This window comes from Typopeltis vanoorti, chromosome 3 (genome assembly GCF_054136105.1).
Source record: "Typopeltis vanoorti isolate ZY-2024b chromosome 3, IOZ_Tvanoo_1.0, whole genome shotgun sequence".
In the NCBI taxonomy this organism is placed as follows: Eukaryota; Metazoa; Arthropoda; class Arachnida; order Uropygi; family Thelyphonidae; genus Typopeltis; species Typopeltis vanoorti.
The window spans coordinates 164,413,410-164,432,470 of record NC_143551.1 but is presented as its reverse complement, the minus strand read 5'-3'; the positions used below and the strand labels follow the sequence as shown (position 1 = coordinate 164,432,470).

General features: G+C 37.2%; 1 protein-coding gene across 1 annotated transcript in view; it reads left to right on the top strand.

Annotated features, from left to right (window-relative positions):
- Nucleotides 1–682: 682 nt before the first annotated feature.
- Aldh (Aldehyde dehydrogenase) overlaps nt 683–19,061 on the top strand; it is a 282,929-nt gene continuing 264,550 nt past the window's right edge. Inside the window, exon 1 of the mRNA XM_090390950.1 lies at nt 683–1,668. Coding sequence (XP_090247076.1) covers nt 1,540–1,668 — 129 coding nt within the window. The 5' untranslated portion in view covers nt 683–1,539. The remainder of the gene's footprint in view (nt 1,669–19,061) is intronic.

Sequence of the window (19,061 nt, the reverse complement as noted above, 5' to 3'; positions counted from 1 at the left end):
CCCTAATCAGCAACGAATTTATTAATATATATATAAATTTACATATTAAAAATTGCTTTATTAAAAATATTTCATCCTCACCACCAACAAACACCAATAATGAAAGTTTCTATATCAATAGCAATGAAAAGCGCAAACGAAATCAGCGTTAGATCGCAGTGGATTTGTTTTTTTGCAACGATAATTGAAAAAATATAATTCTTTTCATATTTTCAACAGTGACACTAGTCATAATTCAGCCTTGTATCTGTAATAAATAAATAATTATATGTTATTTTAACAAAATAAAATAAGATTTACAAAAAATAGTTCACCACGCACACGCACCAATAACAAACGTTTCATATCTCTCAGAAATAATAACGCGCGGAACCATATTAAAGATATACTGCCGTTTGAGCAGTTACAGTTGGGAATGATGTAACGTGCAATGACAAGCGCAAACGATTATCGGCGTAGATCGCAGTGCATTTGTTTCGTAATCTAAAGCGTTAATCAATTCCATTTATTAACTATTCAGTCAGTGTAATAAGAAATATAAGCTGTAACCTTTAGGTTACAGCTTATATTTCTTACAACATATAAGCTGTAACCTAAAGGTTACAGCTTATATGTTGTATTGCATTTATATAATGTTGTAAGCATTGTTATTATTGTATTTATAAACACAAACAAAATTTAATTTTTTCCTTGGGGGTGCTGCAATGTCGCAGTGCTTATCTACGGGCCGCCACTGCATACAGTCAACTGGATATTTCCAAAATCCGTGTTTGTTTAGCCTTCTCAGAGAAGCCGTTATCCATTCACACGGGTCTCTTAACATAAACCAACAACTTATATTAAATGACATCGGGAAATCTGTCATTAAGATCTTTTGACATGGCAGATTTCAATTTTTCTAATCGTATCTTCAGTCTTACCGGGTGAAAGTTTACACGTGGCATGCGCCTTTATACTTTTTTTTTTAAAGATGAATTTATCCATTTCTGCTGTAATGATTTTTTTCAGCATTGAACAACTCTGTAGATTTCTGTTTTTTTTTTTTTTTAAATAAACTCTGAGAATCTATCAGTTGCACTTGACCGAAACTAGTTGGTACAAGTGTTTCAATTAAAAAAAAAACTTAATAAATAATCCTTTTTTATTCTCTAATTACTAATTTCATTATTAATGGGTTAAAATGTACCGTCTGTTTCAAAAGAGGTTACAGTACATTTCTAGGGTGACAAATATGTGAATTTTGTAATGTGGTTTTTAATGCGGGAAGAAAGGAAAAATCGTTCAGCCGTATTAAGCATAGTTGGAGGGCGGAGGGAGCAATATTTATTTACTCAGAAGTTACATAATAATTATCTTTTTAAGAGGCTGTGCACTGCTGGCAAAGTTCTGTGACCGATTTGTTCGTTTTGAAACTCTTTCCTCAGGAAGCGTTACTGTGTAGATTTCATTATTATTTTATTTATTTATTTTTATAATGACCCTCATTTAATTAGTTTAAGCAAGGGTGTAATAATTTATCGTCAGTTAATAACAGCAGCAATGATCTTTTATTTTAAAATGCCCATAGTGAGATTAGTGAGCATTTTTCAGATTCGGAATAATCTAAGGTGGTTTTCTGCAGCGGTTGTTCCTGTACCATGTGCCGAACCAGAAATACGTGCAACCAAGGTAATCATGTACTATATTATGTAGGATTAACTGGAACTATGAGATGCGTAATTCATCCCATATTTTGTAAAACAGTTCTTGATAGGAATTCTTCTTTATGTAGCCAATTAGTGCTTGATTCCCTCAAGAAATAAGGAGTTGTGTTTCGCTATTGTAGTTTTGCCCTCACTACAATAATTCATTCTCTCGATAACTTAGAAAACCAATAAAATAGTGTGACAGATTGTGAGAGTGTGATGTGACTAGTGTCACTGGAAACACGTTACCAAACAACACTATGCACGGAATAGCAAAAAAGTTCAGACTAGATATTCATCCTTAAAGGAAAAAAAAGAAAAAAATGCTATCTATCCATTTCTTACCTTTTAGAATATTTTAAAAGAACCGAAAAAACCAGGGCTCTTTAGTAATTTTACATCATCATCCTTTCAGGGATTTAGGCCCAGTGACCTGTTCTGATCTCATTCCATCTTTTCCTTGGCTGTCCCTGACTTCTATAACCAACAACTGGGTGGTATTTAATTTTTTTGGGGGGGGGGGGGCGGAGGGGGAGTCCCATTTTCAAAAACTGGCCAAGTTCTGTGACCGATTTTGATCTTTTATTTAAAAATGCCCATAGTAACATTAGTGAGCATTTTTCAGATTCTGGGTTTGATTTTTTTTTTTTTTTTTCTTCTCTTTTCATCTCAGCAATCAGAAGAAAGTAACTGCCATATATAAGGGGTAGCGAAATTACAGTATAAGCATTGAATGAGGAGAAAAAAAAAACCCTCAATTATTATTATTTTTTTTTTTTGAAATTATATATATATATATATGTGTGTGTGTGTGTGTGAAAAGTTTTTTTACCTTGGGGATAATATATATTAAGGATACCAAGTAATTTTATAAGCTTGGTTTTTTTTACTCCTTCTCCCAAGAAGTTTTGCTTACTTGGGAGAAGGAGCAAAAAAAACCAAGCTTATAAAATTACTTGGTATCCTTAATATATATTATTCCCAAGGTAAAAAACTTTTCACATCTTTATCTCATCTAGAGTTTCTTATTCAAAGTAAAAGCACCTTGTAGCAACTTGTATAGGTAAAGTTGATAAGGCTCTGTATTGGCGGCTCGCATGGTAGTGTTTAGTGTCGTGTATTATTGATGGTGAATTGTGAATTTGACGGTTATGATTTAGTGATTTATGCGTATTCATCAGTAATTTCAGTTAATTGCTTACTGCCATAAACAGGCACTTTATTTATTTTCCATCCAGGTAAGTCAATTGAAGTTATAAGGGCGATACGCTAGGCCTACTGCCGTTAGTATCGGCATTGCTGTATTTTATATCGCGACATCTTATTGCTGGTAGACACCTTAGGGTGTCTACGGGATTTGCTAGTGGACCCTCAAAAGTCCACAGGATTACTTTTACCTGCTCGGAACACCAGAGCAATCTCTACTCTTTCTCCATCCTTGACTTAACACATTTCCAAATATTGTCATGGCAAAACTTCTGAATGAGGCCAAATTCGAAGAAGTTTATTTTGAATTCCTCAGACTGGGAAAGCTGCTGAGTGAAAATTGGCCAGGAAAAGTCAAGCTCTTTGACACATTCCCCCCCACAGCTGTCACAGAGGATAATATGGTTGACATGATTGAAGAGCCCACAACTCAGACGCAATCAGATTTAGCACACTCCCCAAGTGTGGAAGATGCCACATCCCAAGACAGTAATTATCATTCCTTGGAAACTGATACAGAGTTCCAACTGGTGAAAAAGAAGAGGAAAATCTCTACCAGTGTGGAAGAACCCAAAACAACAGGGATAGAAGTACTCAATGGTCCTAAAGAAAAGATACCACCAGTCATATTAAGGGATAAAGAAAAAGGGATCCCTTTCACATCAGCCCTAAGAGAACAAAATATCTCATTCTCATGGGCTAAAAATACAGATGAAGGAGTTAAAATACAACCCTCTACTGTCTCGGATTACAGACGGATGACCAGATTTATGGACAATGCTAGCGTCCCATACCACACCTTCACTTTACCTAGCGAAAAGAACCTGAAAGTTGTTCTACGTGGGATAGCTGAAGGTATCACTCCTGAAGAAGTGTCCACTGATCTCTCCAGACAGGGCCTGTCCCCAGTTAAAGTGAGCAGAATGCTCAGAGCAGACAAAAGACCAATGCCTTTGGTGCTGGTAGAAATAAACAACACACAAAAGCAGATCTATGAACTGACTGTAGTATGCGGTCTCAAAATTACAACTGAGCCTCTAAGGAAAAGAGCATCTGCAGGTCAGTGTCATAGATGCCAAAGATTTGGACATGCTCAAAAATTATGTAAGGCAGCCTACAGGTGCTTGAAGTGCGGCGAGGGACACCAGACCATCTCTTGCACCAAACCTCGCACAACTCCAGCATGCTGTGCAAACTGCAGAGGACCTCACCCCGCCAACTATAAGGGATGCCTTTCCAATCCAAAAAACCGAGGAACAATAAAAGTCAATCTTTCTCCGCCACGTAACAATGTTTCAAGCATCCAAACAAATGGTCTTCCAGTCCGAAACACCTTGCCTTCTACCTCACAAGAAGGAACAACCAGGGACAAAACATATGCTGAAGCTGCAAGAACTAAGCCTCCTACATCTCCCGAGCTAGAATGCTCCAACATAACATCTGTCTTAACAGCCTCACTTGCCACTATGCTGCAAGAATTCAGCAAGACATGCCCATCAACATCTTCCAGAAAAAGATTCCTGCAAAGCACTCAAAACATTATAACAGCCATCTGTCATGAATAATAAATTCAAACCAAAAGCTCTTAAGATAATAGCATGGAACGCTAATGGACTAATGAACAAGATATTGGAACTAAAAGAATTTTCAACTCGTCTCAGTGCAGATATCATCTTGATTGGTGAAACACACCTAAGACCAGCTAATAACCCAAAAATCCGTGGATATACTATGTATAGAAACGACAGAATTGGCACAAGAGGCGGAGGCACAGCCATATATATTAAGAGTTATTTAAATCATAACACAATAGACAAGCCCAAAACAGTAAACCTGGAGGTGACTGGTGTGGAGGTGCATACCTTCAATGCCGGGAGTCTCAAGATCTATGCTGCATATAACCCTCCAAGCATTCCTCTGCTGACAACAGATCTGGACTCCATACTTAGTCCAAATGACTCCGTAATAATAGCAGGAGATTTCAACTCAAAACACACATCTTGGTACAGCTCATCTACTAATACCAAAGGTCACACACTTTTCAACTATGCAATGCTCAACTCTATTGTAGTGACCGGCCCTACTGAGCCCACCCATTTCAGCCCTTCGGGTGGCTCGGATGTGCTGGACATTGTCATCTTTAAAAATTTAAGATACCAATACAAATTGGAATCAGTCAACGAATTATCTTCTGACCACAGTCCAATAGTGCTTAATCTAGGTTCATCAGATCAATTCTCTCCTCTGCACACATTCATACCATGGGACAAGTTAGCCAAGGTTCTTCCTGATCATATTGGTCCGGTACCCAATATCAGTAAAAAGGAAGAGATTGACACAGCAATAAATAACTTAACTATACAAATTCAGAAAGCAATTGAATCAGTCAGACAATCCACTGCCTTCAACCCAACTAACCGAATCCCTGAAGAAATCATGGATCTAATCAGAGCAAAAAATAGAGCCAGGAAGAGATACCACAATACCAGAGCCCCACAAGATAAAAAAGTATTGAACAATCTAAACAGGCAGGTCCGAGAAGCTCTTCAAAAACACAGAAACCAACAATGGGAAACCAAATTGACCAACATTAACATTGATGATCATTCTGTATGGAAATTCTTAAAAGCAATCCGCACCAAAAAACAACTCATACCCCCTATCCAAACCAAGAAAGGAACAGTTCACAAAGATGAAGAGAAAGCCGAGGCAATAGTAGATAATCTAGAATCTCAGTGCAACCCATCGTATACTAATTTAAATATCAACCTTATATACAAGATTCATCGTCATGTTAGGTCAACCTTAAGACAGAACAATGTCAACTCAGAACTTATCACTCCTACTAATCCAACAGAAATGATAAATATCATCTCCCATCTAAACAATAAAAAAGCCCCAGGACCGGAAGGCATAACTAATAGAATAATAAAACTACTTCCAGGAAAGGCCATAGTCCATCTCGTCAACATTACAAATGCCATCTTTAGATTCCAGCATTTCCCTTCTACATGGAAAACAGCCACAATCATGCCACTGAAGAAGCCAGGAAAAAATGCTCACCTACCTGAAAGCTACAGACCCATAAGCCTATTATCCTGCCTCGGAAAGATAACAGAGAAAGTGATCCTCTCAAGATTCCAAGCAGAAACAGATAAGTTAGGAATTTTGCCTAATGAACAGTTCGGCTTCCGTAGGGCCCATAGTACATCCCAACAAGTGCACCGGCTGGTAGAAATCATTACTAAAGGTTTCAACTGGAAACTCAATACAGTTGCCATCTTCATCGACGCAGAGAAGGCGTTTGATAAAGTATGGCATCAAGGTCTTCTCTACAAACTGATAAAATTTAATTTTCCAGTCAGGCTAATAAAGGTAATACATTCTTACCTGAAAGACAGATACATGCAGGTCAGGGTAGGCGAAACGGTTTCGACCAGACGCAGGATCTCGGCAGGCGTACCTCAAGGATCTCTTCTGGCACCTCTACTGTTTTCAATATATGTAGCAGACATCCCTCTGAACCCAAGAACAACATTCACTGCATTATATGCAGATGATACTGCACTGATGGCAAGATCACTGAGCCCAAAACTGGCAACTAAAAGATTACAAAATAGCATACACACCTTAGAAAAATGGATGGCAGACTGGAGGATCCAAGTTAACCCCCAGAAAAGCTCAGCCATACTGTTCACTAGAAAGAAAATTCACACCATGGAGGATATTTATTTATTGGGAGTAAAGATTCCATGGCAGACTGAAGTTAAATATCTTGGAGTGATTCTTGATAGTAAACTCCTATTCAGCAAACATATTAGTTACATTACCTCTAAGACATCCAACGTCTTAGCACAGCTCTTCCCTATGATCAACAGAAAAAGTAAACTGGATATGCAAACAAAATTAACAATCTACAAGATGGCAATTAGACCGGTTATCACTTACGCATCCCCAGCTTGGAGCCACACCGCAAATTCAAACATTCTAAAACTTCAGAGATTACAGAATAAGAGCCTGAGGATGATTCTGGATGCCCCCTGGTACATAAGAAACACCCAGATCCATAGAGAAGTTAATATCCCTTATATCTCTTCCCTTCTCAAAAATCTAGCTGAGAAGTTCTTTACCAAGACAAGTAACCACCCAAACCCTTTAATCAAGGAAGCCTCGGAATATAATGAAGAAGAAATCTACAAATATAAAAGACCAAAGTCTATATTAAGTTCAGCTGAACACAACTAACTTCACTGCCCTCAATGGGCGAGCATAAAGCTCACAAACATTCCATTTAAAGTCCTACCATTACAAGACAAAGGGGAATATGAAAAGCAATTTTGCTTCACCCATCTAGCCAGAAATGTTAAAAAAAAAAAAAAAAAAAAAAAAAAAAAAAAAAAACACCTTGGTATTTCAGGGTCTAGCTACTGACTGAGGAGACCTAAAAAAAAAGGTTGAAACCAGTCTGGATAATGAACCCCCCCCACCCATAATGTATAACAGTATACATCTCTTAGTGAGATGTCTTTTACATTATGGGAAATACTAAGAATAGTGATCAGAGCTTTACCCACCTTTACAACGAGTTGCCCTAGTGTTGCACTACCTTTTAGACTTGAATGACGTTCAGGCGCAAACTTAACTGTTTTGCTTACTTGGTAGAAGGAGTAAAAAAAACCAAGTTAATAAAATTACTTGGTATCCTTAATATAAATAAATATATATATATATATATATATATATATATATATATATATATAATAGCACAAACAAAATACACTTAACCAGGTATTCTCAATACTACCTATGCATAAAAGGAAGGAACAGAAGCTAACACGGCAAACATGAATAAAAATCAGCTTTAAAACAGACGAGAGAAAATATCATCAGAAATTAGATCAATGAAAGCGAGGCTACAAAAATCTATGCCAACACTATAAACTCTGATTCCAAGAACCATAAATACACAACTAAACATGCTTGGCATGTGATTCCCCTTCAGAGAAAAATTCCCATATCAATATCATAAATATTGCTATCAGAACCACTCAAAAAAAATGTATAATCAGTAACATTGTCTTCATACCGAAAATACAAAAATTACTCTTACTAACATCAAAAAAGAAACACCTCCATAAATATAATAGCTCTGAAATCCATCTGTTACCCTTCGGTATACTAGTCATGCTCATAATTCACAAAAGACCATTTCTTACTTCAGAAAACAAACTCCTTAAGCATAATGACAAGTAACATAATAACACATCTGGTGACAAAAATGATGTGATATAGGGAATGGGTCTGATGTTTTTTTTTTTTTTTTTTTTTTTTTCCTTTCCCATATCAGGTATTATTATTATTATTATTACCACTCCAAGACACCACATGGAGTCAAAGACTCATCTAGGAGGTCCTTTTATCTCACGCACTCACACACACACACACACACACACACACACACACACACACACACACACACACACACACACACACACACACACACAGCTCATCATACCGTGTTTTAAACACATTCAAAGTCTTTGCAGACACCACATTCTCAGGCAAGGCATTCCAATCATTCACAACTCTGCACCAAAAAAAAACCTGCCTCTCATTCTCCTATTCACACCCTCTTTATACAGTTTCCAGGGATGACCTCTGGTTCTCCCTCGATCTCCCACTATTCTCTGTAAAACTTCTCCAGCATTAATCCTATAACAACCCCTTACCAACTTGTAGGTCTCTGTCATATCTCCCCTCTTCCTCCTGTCCACCAGACTCTGCAGATTACATCTTCTCAATCTTTCCTCATACTTACTCGACATTCCAGAGGTCAGAAACTACCTTAGTCAGTATCCTTTGGACCCTTTCCAACATCTCTTCATCCTTCTGAAAACCCGGTGACCAAATCTGGGCACAATAGTCCATGTGTGGCCTAATCAAAGCCTTTTACAAGAACAAGAAAATCCTGACTTCTACACGTCAGTGTCCAGTGTCCTCCGCATCATTCCCAGAAGCCTTTGTGTTATCTTCACAATTTTGATGATGTGTCCCCTAAATTTTAGATCCTTATCCACTATCATCCCCAGATCTCTTATTTCCTCTACCTCCAACAATATATTCTCACCAAGCATAAATTCTGCATCCCATCTTTATTTTCCAAATTTTAAAACCTTACCTTTTGCAACATTGAATTCACATCCCCATTTCCGTGCCCAATCACTCAATCTGTTCAAGTCTTCCTGTAACATCTTCACTTCAACAACATCTTCACTGCACTTTATGGTTCATCCCAACTTTGCATCATCTGCAAACAACTAAATATCTCCATCAAAATCTTCACCTATATCATTAATATACAAGTTAAACAGTAATGGACCTAAAACATCCCCTGAGGCACTCCACTAGTGACTTTCCTTTTCCTGAATATCGCTCCCCCATACACAACTTGTTGATACCTATCAGATAGCCAGTCTCCAATCCAATGCACCAATCTAATATCCAACCCCATCTGCTCTAGAGTGACTGTCAACCTATCATGAGGTACTCTATCAAAAGCCTTTGCGAAATCCAAGTATATTACTGTGTATCCTTTTCCTCTGTCCAAGGAAGCAGTCACTTTATTGTAATAAGTAAGTAGATTACTAAAACATGACCTCCCTTTAGCAAATCCATGCTATCCATCAAAGATAATACCATTGTTATCAACCCAACTCTGGATCTAGTTCTCACAAGCTTCTCCAACAACTTAACCATAACACCTGACATACAGATAGACCTATAGTTCGATGCTTGAGTTCAATCACCTCCTTTATGAAGCGGCACAATCTTGCCCTCCTTCCAAGCTATCAGAAGAAATTAACTGCCATATATAAGTAAGGATAGCAAAATTACAGTATAAGTAGCTAATGAGGAGAAAAAAAAATACCTCCAAAACAGGAAATTCTTTCAATATTTCACCAGTAGAAGAAAGAATGATCATTGCAGGTGATGTATCACTGCATATTTTGTGAGAATGTTCCAAGGAGATAACAAGACTGAGCCAAATTTCAAAGGTTTAAAAAAAGGGCAAAATTGTTTCATTTTATAAGGGAGGTGATTAGACTTAGTCAGGTATCAAATTATAGGCCATTTTCTATGTTTTGATTAGTGGTTAAAGTTTTAGAGAGGTTAGATAGGACCAAGGTTCAGAAATTGATTGACAGCAGCATTTTCTTTAATGAGCAGCATGAATTTGCTGAAGGAAGGTCATGTTTTAGCAATTTATTTAGTATAACCAGTGAAAAATGCATATACAGTGGTATATTTAGGTTTTTACAAAGGTCTTTGATAGATTATCACAAGAGAAGCGGGTAATTGAAATAGATTGAGTTGGATAGTTGATGTGCACTAGATTGGAGATTGGCTGCTGTCTGATAGGTATCGGCAAGTTGTATATGTGGGGGGGGGGGAGCAATAACCCAGAATAGAAAAGTCATTAGTTATATGCTCCAAGAGTCTGTTTTGGGACTCCAATATCATTAACTTGCATGTTAATGATATTGGAGAAGGTTTGAACAGTGATATGTAGTTTTCTTGGAGATAATGCAAAGTTGAAGCACTACGAGGAGTAGAGCAGAGTGTAAATGTTGCAAAGTGTAAGGTTTTACTATTTGGGAAGAAAAGATGCGATGTAGAGTATACAGTTGTTGGGGGGATACCTTAGAAAAGGTGGAAGAGATGAGGGATTCAGAGGTGATGGTGAACAAGCTCCTAAAATTTCAGGAACACAATGCTAAAATCATGAGTACAGCATGTAGCATAAAGGCAACAAAGTGGAGGACACTGACATGTACAAGTATGTTATGCTTCAAGTATGCTTTGATCAGGTTGCATATAGATTACAGTGCATGGATTTGGTCACCTAATTTTCAAAATGATGAAGAGGTATTACACAGAGTCCAAAAATGATTGACTGAGATGATTTCCCAATATCTGGAATGCTCATTGACAAGAGCAGTTGATGAGGAAAAGGCATATACTGCCATTTTTTTTGGATTTTGCACAGGCATTTAGCAGGGTGCCACATGATAAGCTGATATTTAAGTTACAGCACATGGATTTAAATGTCGGATTAGTCAACTGGATTCAGGATTGGCTGTCTGATAGGTATCAGAGAGTTGTGTATGGTGGGGCAATATCAAGGAATCAGGCTAGAAGTGGGGTTCCACAGGGCTCAGTACTGGGACTTGTATTGTTCAACCTTTATATTAATGACATTGTCAGTGGATTGCAACGGGATATTCAGTTGTTTGCGGCAGTGCCGTAACGAGAGCATGGCGAAAGAGGCGCTTGCCACGGGCACAACTAGGTTTGGGACACAAAACGTAAAAAATGTTAAAAATAAATAAATAGATATAAAAGTCCGCTATTTTATATTGTATTTTTAAATTTGGGCAATACACCGCTTTAGACACACAAATTCTGCAACACACTGCAACTCATTTTGATGGGATTAATAGTAAGTATTTAACATATTGCATTTAATAAAATTTAACTTGTTATATTTAAATTTTTCAAACTTTTTGTCATTTTTGGGTTAAGGGGCACAAGTTAGATACTTGCCACATGTGCTTCATACCCTCTTTACTGTTCTGGTTTGCAGATGATATGAAGCTGGGAAGGTTATCAGTAATAGTGCAGATGTGGCAGCCCTGCAAGAGGATTTGAATTAACTAGACAGATGGGCAAATGAATGGGGGTTTTCAGTTTAATGCGGCAAAATGTAAAGTCTTGAAGTTTGAGATCCATCAATGGGAGGCTGCATACTCCAGTACAGCTCCTCGATTGGAGGAAGTAGGGGGAGACAAGAGATCTGCGAGTGATGATTGATAGAAAACTGAAATTCAGGGAGCATATTGCAAAGGTGGTGAAGGTAGCCCAGAGGATTGCTGCAATACTGAGGAGGATGCTGACCTGCAGAAATAAGAGTTATCATTCCGTTGTATAAGATCCTGATCAGATCACATTTAGACTATTGCTCTCAAATTTGGTCCCCAGGATTTGAAGGGGATAAATTAACTGTGGAAAGGGTACAGAAGCAGATAACAAAGATGGTTTCAGGACTGGACAATATCAGTTAAGAGGATCAGCTGAGGGAATGTGGACTGCAGAGTTTGGTGGATAGGAGGAGGAGAGGTGATATGATTGAAACTTTAAAACTGTTGAGAGTCAGTTACAGGGTAAACATTGAGGAGTTCTTTTGTTTGGTGGAACAGCGAGAAGAAGCGATGACAAGGGGCCATCCCTGGAAGTTACGAAAGGAAGCTGTGAGCAAAAGGGTGAGGAGTGGTTTCTTTGTGTGGAGGGTGGTTGAACTATTCGGTAATCAGGAATGCATTGCCTGACTGAGTGGTGATAGCAAAAACAGTCAATGAGTTCAAGGAGTGGTATGATATACTTTGTGTTTCCTAAGAAGGACCTCCCATAATGAGTCTCTTGACTCCATCGAGGCCTGAATAATAATAATAATCATAATAATTCATGTGATGCAGTTTACAGAGTAGTGCATATTAGGAGGAAGGCAAGGTGGGGGGGGCTATGATGGAGACATATAAGTTGGTAAGGGGTTATTACCAAATTAATGTGCTGAGATTTTTCATGGATTGGAGAGAGAGACAGGCAGATAGACAGACAGGATGGAGGACAAGAGGCTATCCCTCAAAGCTCTATAAAGATGGTGTGTGTGTGTGTGTGCAAGGATGTGAGGAATAGTTTATTTTTTGCAAGGAGATTGGCAGATGATTTATATATATATTGCTTGGGACTGTGTGGAGATGGTGAATGCATTTTAGGTGTAGTATGACAATCTTTTATGTGATAGTGAGACCAGTCATGATGAATCTTTGGACTCCGCTGAGGTCCGATGATGATAAGGATATACTAATACTACATGGCTTAAGAAACTGCAAGGAAGGATGTTTCTTCATGGAAATGATCAATGGGTGTTTAGGGAAAGCAGTATCAGATTGCATACTCAGGATTAGGAGGAGAAATCAGGTGGGAGTTAAATGGACAAGTAGCATCATTAAGCAGGAACTGCAAAAAACAGTGTTATGGAGGTTATGTATGGAGAAAGGTAATCAGCAGGCTTGTGAGTAATGCAAGCACATGCAAGAAAAGTGATGAGGGAAAATTAGCTAAGCTAGCTGTATAAAATCCCAAAGAGTTACTTTATGAGAAATAGGAAAAATAATTATGAAAGGATAACTTTAATGAATGGTAAATAGAATAAAAAAAAAAAATTGAATCACTGACTGAACGTGTGTATCATTTAGGTGTAGATAATGCAGTGACTGACATTACAAGGATTGAGACAAGAACAGAGGTAGATGAATTGTGGAGGTGTTTAGGATATTAAAGTATCTTAGTGAGAAAACAGTCATGGGTTTGGATGAGATATGGTAATATGCAAGAGAAATGGCGGTGTTCTTAACTAGGCTGCTTAATCTCAGCATTGCCAGCATCTCAAAGGAATGGAATGGAAAGAAGGTAAGATAGTCTCATTACATAATGGAGGCGCTAAGGCAGAGGTAGCTAGTTATAGAACTAGTTACTATTTCAAGGATGGTAATTGAGGTATTAGAAAAGTTGGTTAAGGGCAGAATTCAAGAATGGATGGATAGGAATATGATATTCTATGGGAAAATAGTATGGCTTTGTGAAGGGGAGGTTCACTTAATTTATTCACTTTCTGCAGTAAGCTGATATCTGGATGAATAAGAGAAATACTACACATGATATTGCTAGACTTTGTGACAGGGTATTGCATGGAGCCATGTTGTATAAGTTGGAGCCAATGGGGATGGACATGAAGCTGATTACATGGATAAGAGCATCACTGAAGTAAAGAAGTTGAGTTGAATCAAAGAGAGAAGGCAAGTGACCAGTGGTGTATGCATTCTACTTTGGCTGCTCTTTGTATTAATAATATTGAGAATGAATCAAGAGAGAATATCCAGTAGTTTGCCAGTGGTGCTAAACAGAGAGAGAGCTAATAAAGATGATGTATACCTAAGGATGTAGTTTTGGCAAAGAATAATTTCTTCCAGTTCAGTTTGTCAAAATATAAAGTTGCTCACTTTGTTACGAATCAGAATAATAAAAAAAAATATGCAAGAAATTGATACAGCAGTATCTGATTATTATGCACACGTTTGGTCATCTGAGAATTCAGAGGCAAGTGACCAAAAGAGGGAATGGTTTTTGGAATGCTCCCCATGCAGATAGACGGAAAGTTGTGGGTCACAAAATTTAGCTGATAGAGAAAAAGAGGGGATATAATAGAAACTTAAATTACTAAAGAAATTTATCAAGTAGATACTAAAGAAATTTTCTATTACATTACTGGACAGGGTCACCCCTGGAAGTTCTGTAAGAATGTGGTTGGTTAACAAGGGTTAAGGAGACCAGATTTTCTGCTTGCAGTGTTAAATGGATTTCCAGAGATGAATCATAGATCAGTTTTTTTTTTCCGTAAAGGACTTGAAGGAGAGGCATAGTAGGCATTCTTTCAATAATTATTATTGTAGGCATTTCATGATGAGTCCTTGAAATCCATGGAAATAACTGTAATAATATTTACCAGCAATACACATCTGTTGTAGGCCTAGCTTTAGTGGGGCATTTTGAACCTCTTTATAGTTGAGTATACCAATCAGCAGTTTTGATCCCTCCTTGTATTATATATAGTGTACATGCGAAAACATTAATACAAACATTATAGATACCAGATCAATATTTAGCTCAATATTGAGGCCTAGCTTTGGTGGGACATTTTTAAACCTCTATAGTTGAATATACCATTCAGCAGTTTTGATCCATCCTTGTGTTATATATACATGCTGAAATATTAATACAAACATTACAAACTATATCAGTATTTAGTGTTAGGAGCCAGTATTAAGAAAATTTGACTGGACATTTTATGCATTGGAAGTATGAGCAGTCTGGTTTCTCTGTGCACGGATGCAAGATATGTTTATTGTCATATGTCATGTACAGATATATTAATGTGTAAGTGCAAACATAGTAACAGAAAATTTTCTAAATAAAAGATTAAAAGGGTACTGCCTGCTACTTTTGAGAAATGAACAGTCGGATTTATTTATGTCATAAATAAATAATTTATATGCTGGCTAATAAATAAAAATTTATTAGCCAGCAAAAGTTGGTCGATTGGTAGAGCCTCTGCTACTAATGGCTCACACAAAAAGTTAAGCGCAGTTAGTAGTAGGAAGGGGATCAGTCGTTCGATGCTGTTGGCACACTCTCCCTCGATGAGTCTTTGGACTTCCTGGAGGTGTCACATAATAATAATTTATTGCCTGATAAGGGTAGTGAGAGCATGATGGATGAATAAGTTTAAGGAGTGGTATGATAGACTTTGTGTTGTCTGCTGTGGACCTCCCATGATGAATCTTGTGATCCCACGGAGGTCCTGAATAGTAATAATAATAATGTTATGCTCTTAAGTTTTCTTTTTGCCAACTCCAAAAGTCTGGATTTCAGAGAATGGAAAATATCACTTATATTCTACAATGCACTATTTACTACAAATGGGACGATTTCACATAGATATCTATGCGCATGAGAAAACATCCGCAGCTATCAAACATTGTACAGAACGTTCTGTGACAGTAACAGAGTATGATCTGAGCAGCGCATGAAGTATTTATTTGATGGTTATCTTGTATTATTAATAAATGTTTTATACCTATTTTATTTATATAAAAATATATTAAAAATTTAAATTTGATTTTTGCCAAAGTGATTAATGTTTTAACTAGTGAATTATATGTTTTTGCAGATATATAGAGTGAAAAATGACATCTTAAGCATTTTCTAATGTTATCTAGTATTGGAGGAAGTGCATAACTATCATTTTCACATGCCAATTACTAAGCTGAATTCTAACTATGCTGGCCTAGTTTCTGAGTCATCACACCAGACAATGAAAATAATTTCATTGTCGGACGTAAAAAGGGTACTGCCTGATATGCAGCTAATGCTTTGTTTATTAGAGGCTTGTAGTGACTTGGGAAAGTTCAATGTTTGTCCCTAGAGCAGGATTTCTGGATTATATAAAAAATAACTAAAAACTACTGAACTTTGACACCCCGTTCAGAATAGTATGAAATATGCTGTTCAACTGCATGCACATTAATAGAAGAGCATACGTAGAGTCTGCACTATTACATTTAGCTGTAGTAATGGTGTTTACATTGGAAGAAAAGACATTTATTGTTCAGCATTATTTTCATTCATATGGAGTTAATAGAGTAAATAGGCCAAGTCTATGATATGTTTGTGAGCAGTTCATCAAACCTGGTCTTTCAAGACAAAACCTGTCTTGAAAGACCAGGTGTCCATTTCGAGTACGTAATCTACCATCGATAGTTTTGGATGTACATATCATCAGGTGTAAACATATATTTCTTTGTTAATAAACCTGTTTACTCCATTATATATCATTGTAGTTATTCAGTACTTTTTTATTTATTTTTTTTTGCCATACTGTGCAAAAAAATTAAAAAAAACCCCTCCTTAACTGAGTTAAGGAGGGATTTTTTTTTGGACTATAGGTTTATAACCTTTTGTAGGTGAAAGTCACATTAAAAAAATCAGTTCAGAGCACAGTTAGATCATTGTTAGGTTGACCATACTTACCTTTTTTTTCATATTTCCCGGCCATCCCGTTGTTTTAATAAAAATGTCAATTTTGTCCCGTTTTTAATAAAACCTATAAATATACTCTAATATTGGTCAATCATAAATTATTATTCATAACCTATAATCATATATCAATATCATGGAGTAATTTGTATAACCATGGAGTCGCATTGTTCGATACTAAATATCGATATCTGCAGTGATTTATTCAGAAAAATTAATAAATACATGTTGGCAACATTTGCGCGACTCAGACGCGGCGTCTGTTCTGCTATAGCGTTAGTTCTTGTTTTGCCTGTATGCTACTGGTGGCTTTCTTATTCAATGCAGTTAAATTTGGTATTTTTTTTTAAAGCTTTAAGTCTATCCTTGCAATGTCAAAGAGGTGAAACTGCAGTTTTAATGAGGATCTTCAGAAAGAATTCAGATTTATGAAACTGGACAAGCTGTGTAGTGATGGAACAAAAGTGGTATGCCAACATTCCATTTTTCCGTTGCTTATGGAGACAGAAGCGATATCAACCAACATCTACGTAGCCAGAAACATAAGGATGCTGAAAACACTCTACTGTAGCTTCAGTTAAAAAAAAAAAAAACATTAGCTCGTTTATGGTGAGACGTGATGGTGATTGCGAAAGTGATAAAATTGCAGCAAGTGAAGCTCTTGTTGCTTATCATACTATGGGTCATGGCCAAAGTTTTCGTGCAAATGACAGCTTGTCGACATTGATCAATAAAATTTATGAACCAAAATTTTCTTCAGCATGTACCAAATCAGAAGCAATAATTACCAATGTTTTATCACCATACATATTGGGCAAAGTAAAAGTTTTTTATCATCTTATCTTTTCATGAGTACAGAATATTACATAACCCCAACCCCTGTCCCGTTTTTGTCTCAAGGAAATATGGGAAGCCTAATCATTGTGTAAATTATTTCTTCTCACTTTCTGAATTACCTAGGTTTCCCTTGAAAAATCAGTAGTTTTTAAATATTCTTAAATTATGGAAGTTCGATAAAATGTTTTTAGTGATCCCACACAAGACCAATAACACAACAATCCATTTGCAAGCAAGTCGTTAAAGAGAAAAAGTAATCGATTAATATGTTCCAGATAATTGAGATCAGTGGAATAAAGATGATGAGGAATTCATTTAGTATATTTGGAGTTGAAAGGTGTATGGTGTTAGCCAGCGGCTACTCTAGTTCGTACATGATTAAAGGAGAAATTGGAGGAAAATGGTAGTGGTTGGTTCAGCAGAGCAATGCTCATGAAAGTACCTATAGAAAAGACTCAATACAGGAACAGAGCATCTATGGGGAAAGAGCCTGAAGGGAATGTGTTTATGTGAGAGAGAGGAGTCACCTTCTGAGTGAATTGCTTTTTTCTGTGTATCATCAAGAATTCTTGGACGTTTTTGGTGAACATTCCCAAATCTGAGAATAGTATTCCAAGGTTGGGCTGATCTGGGACTTACAAAGTGTTAAGATTTGAGAAGGAGAGAAGTACTGTTTTGAACAAAAAATAACAAGTTTGTAGACACTGAGGAGGCTATTAATGTAATATGTTTGTGCCAGGATATGCTGAATGTGACATTCAGCGAAAGAAGAGGAAACTGCTCGTCTATCAAAACATTATCAAAAGTGGGAGTGAAGTAGGATCCTTCTTGTGGGTAATAAGACAGACCTAGATTTTTATAGCATTGAAGTTCACTGTTTTCAACCCAGTTTAGAATGGTGAGGAGATCAGCATTCGTCATTGGTTATAAAAGAACTTGAGACTTCAATCATTTAAATGCTGCAGGGCTACTTGACTGAAGAAGTGGAATAAAGAGTACCATTCATCAGCAAAGCTGTGAATAGGATTTGAAGTCGAAGAGAGAAGGTCATTGATATAAAGGAGGAAGAGTGTAGGTGAGAGCACAGAACCCTGGGGTACTCCAGCATTGATAAAGAAATCCAATGAGAGGAAGCTATCCATCATTACATGCAATGAACAACTAGACTGGAAGCTGGCAGAAGGGAAACTATAAGCTGGTAGCTTGTTTTAATAGGCCTTGATGCTGGACACAATCAAATTGCTTTGAAATGTTGAGTGAACACATTGGTTTCTCCAAATTTCCATGGCTTTTGTCCCAAAAGGTTGGTAAGGTTCGTGAGAAGGTCTGCTGAATTATTATTATTATTCAGGCCTCCATGGAGTCGAGAGACTCATCGTGGGAGGTCTTTCTTAGGAAACACAAAGTCTATCATACCACTCCTTGAACTCATTGACCATTCTTGCTCTCACCACTCTCTCAGGCAGTGTATTCCACGGTTCAACCACCCTCCACATAAAGAAACCACTCCTCATCCTCTTGCTCTCAGCTTCCTTTCGTAACTTCCAGGGATGGCTTCTTGTCATCGCTCCTTCCCGCTGTTCCACCAAGCAGAAGAACTCTTCACTGTCTACCCTGCCT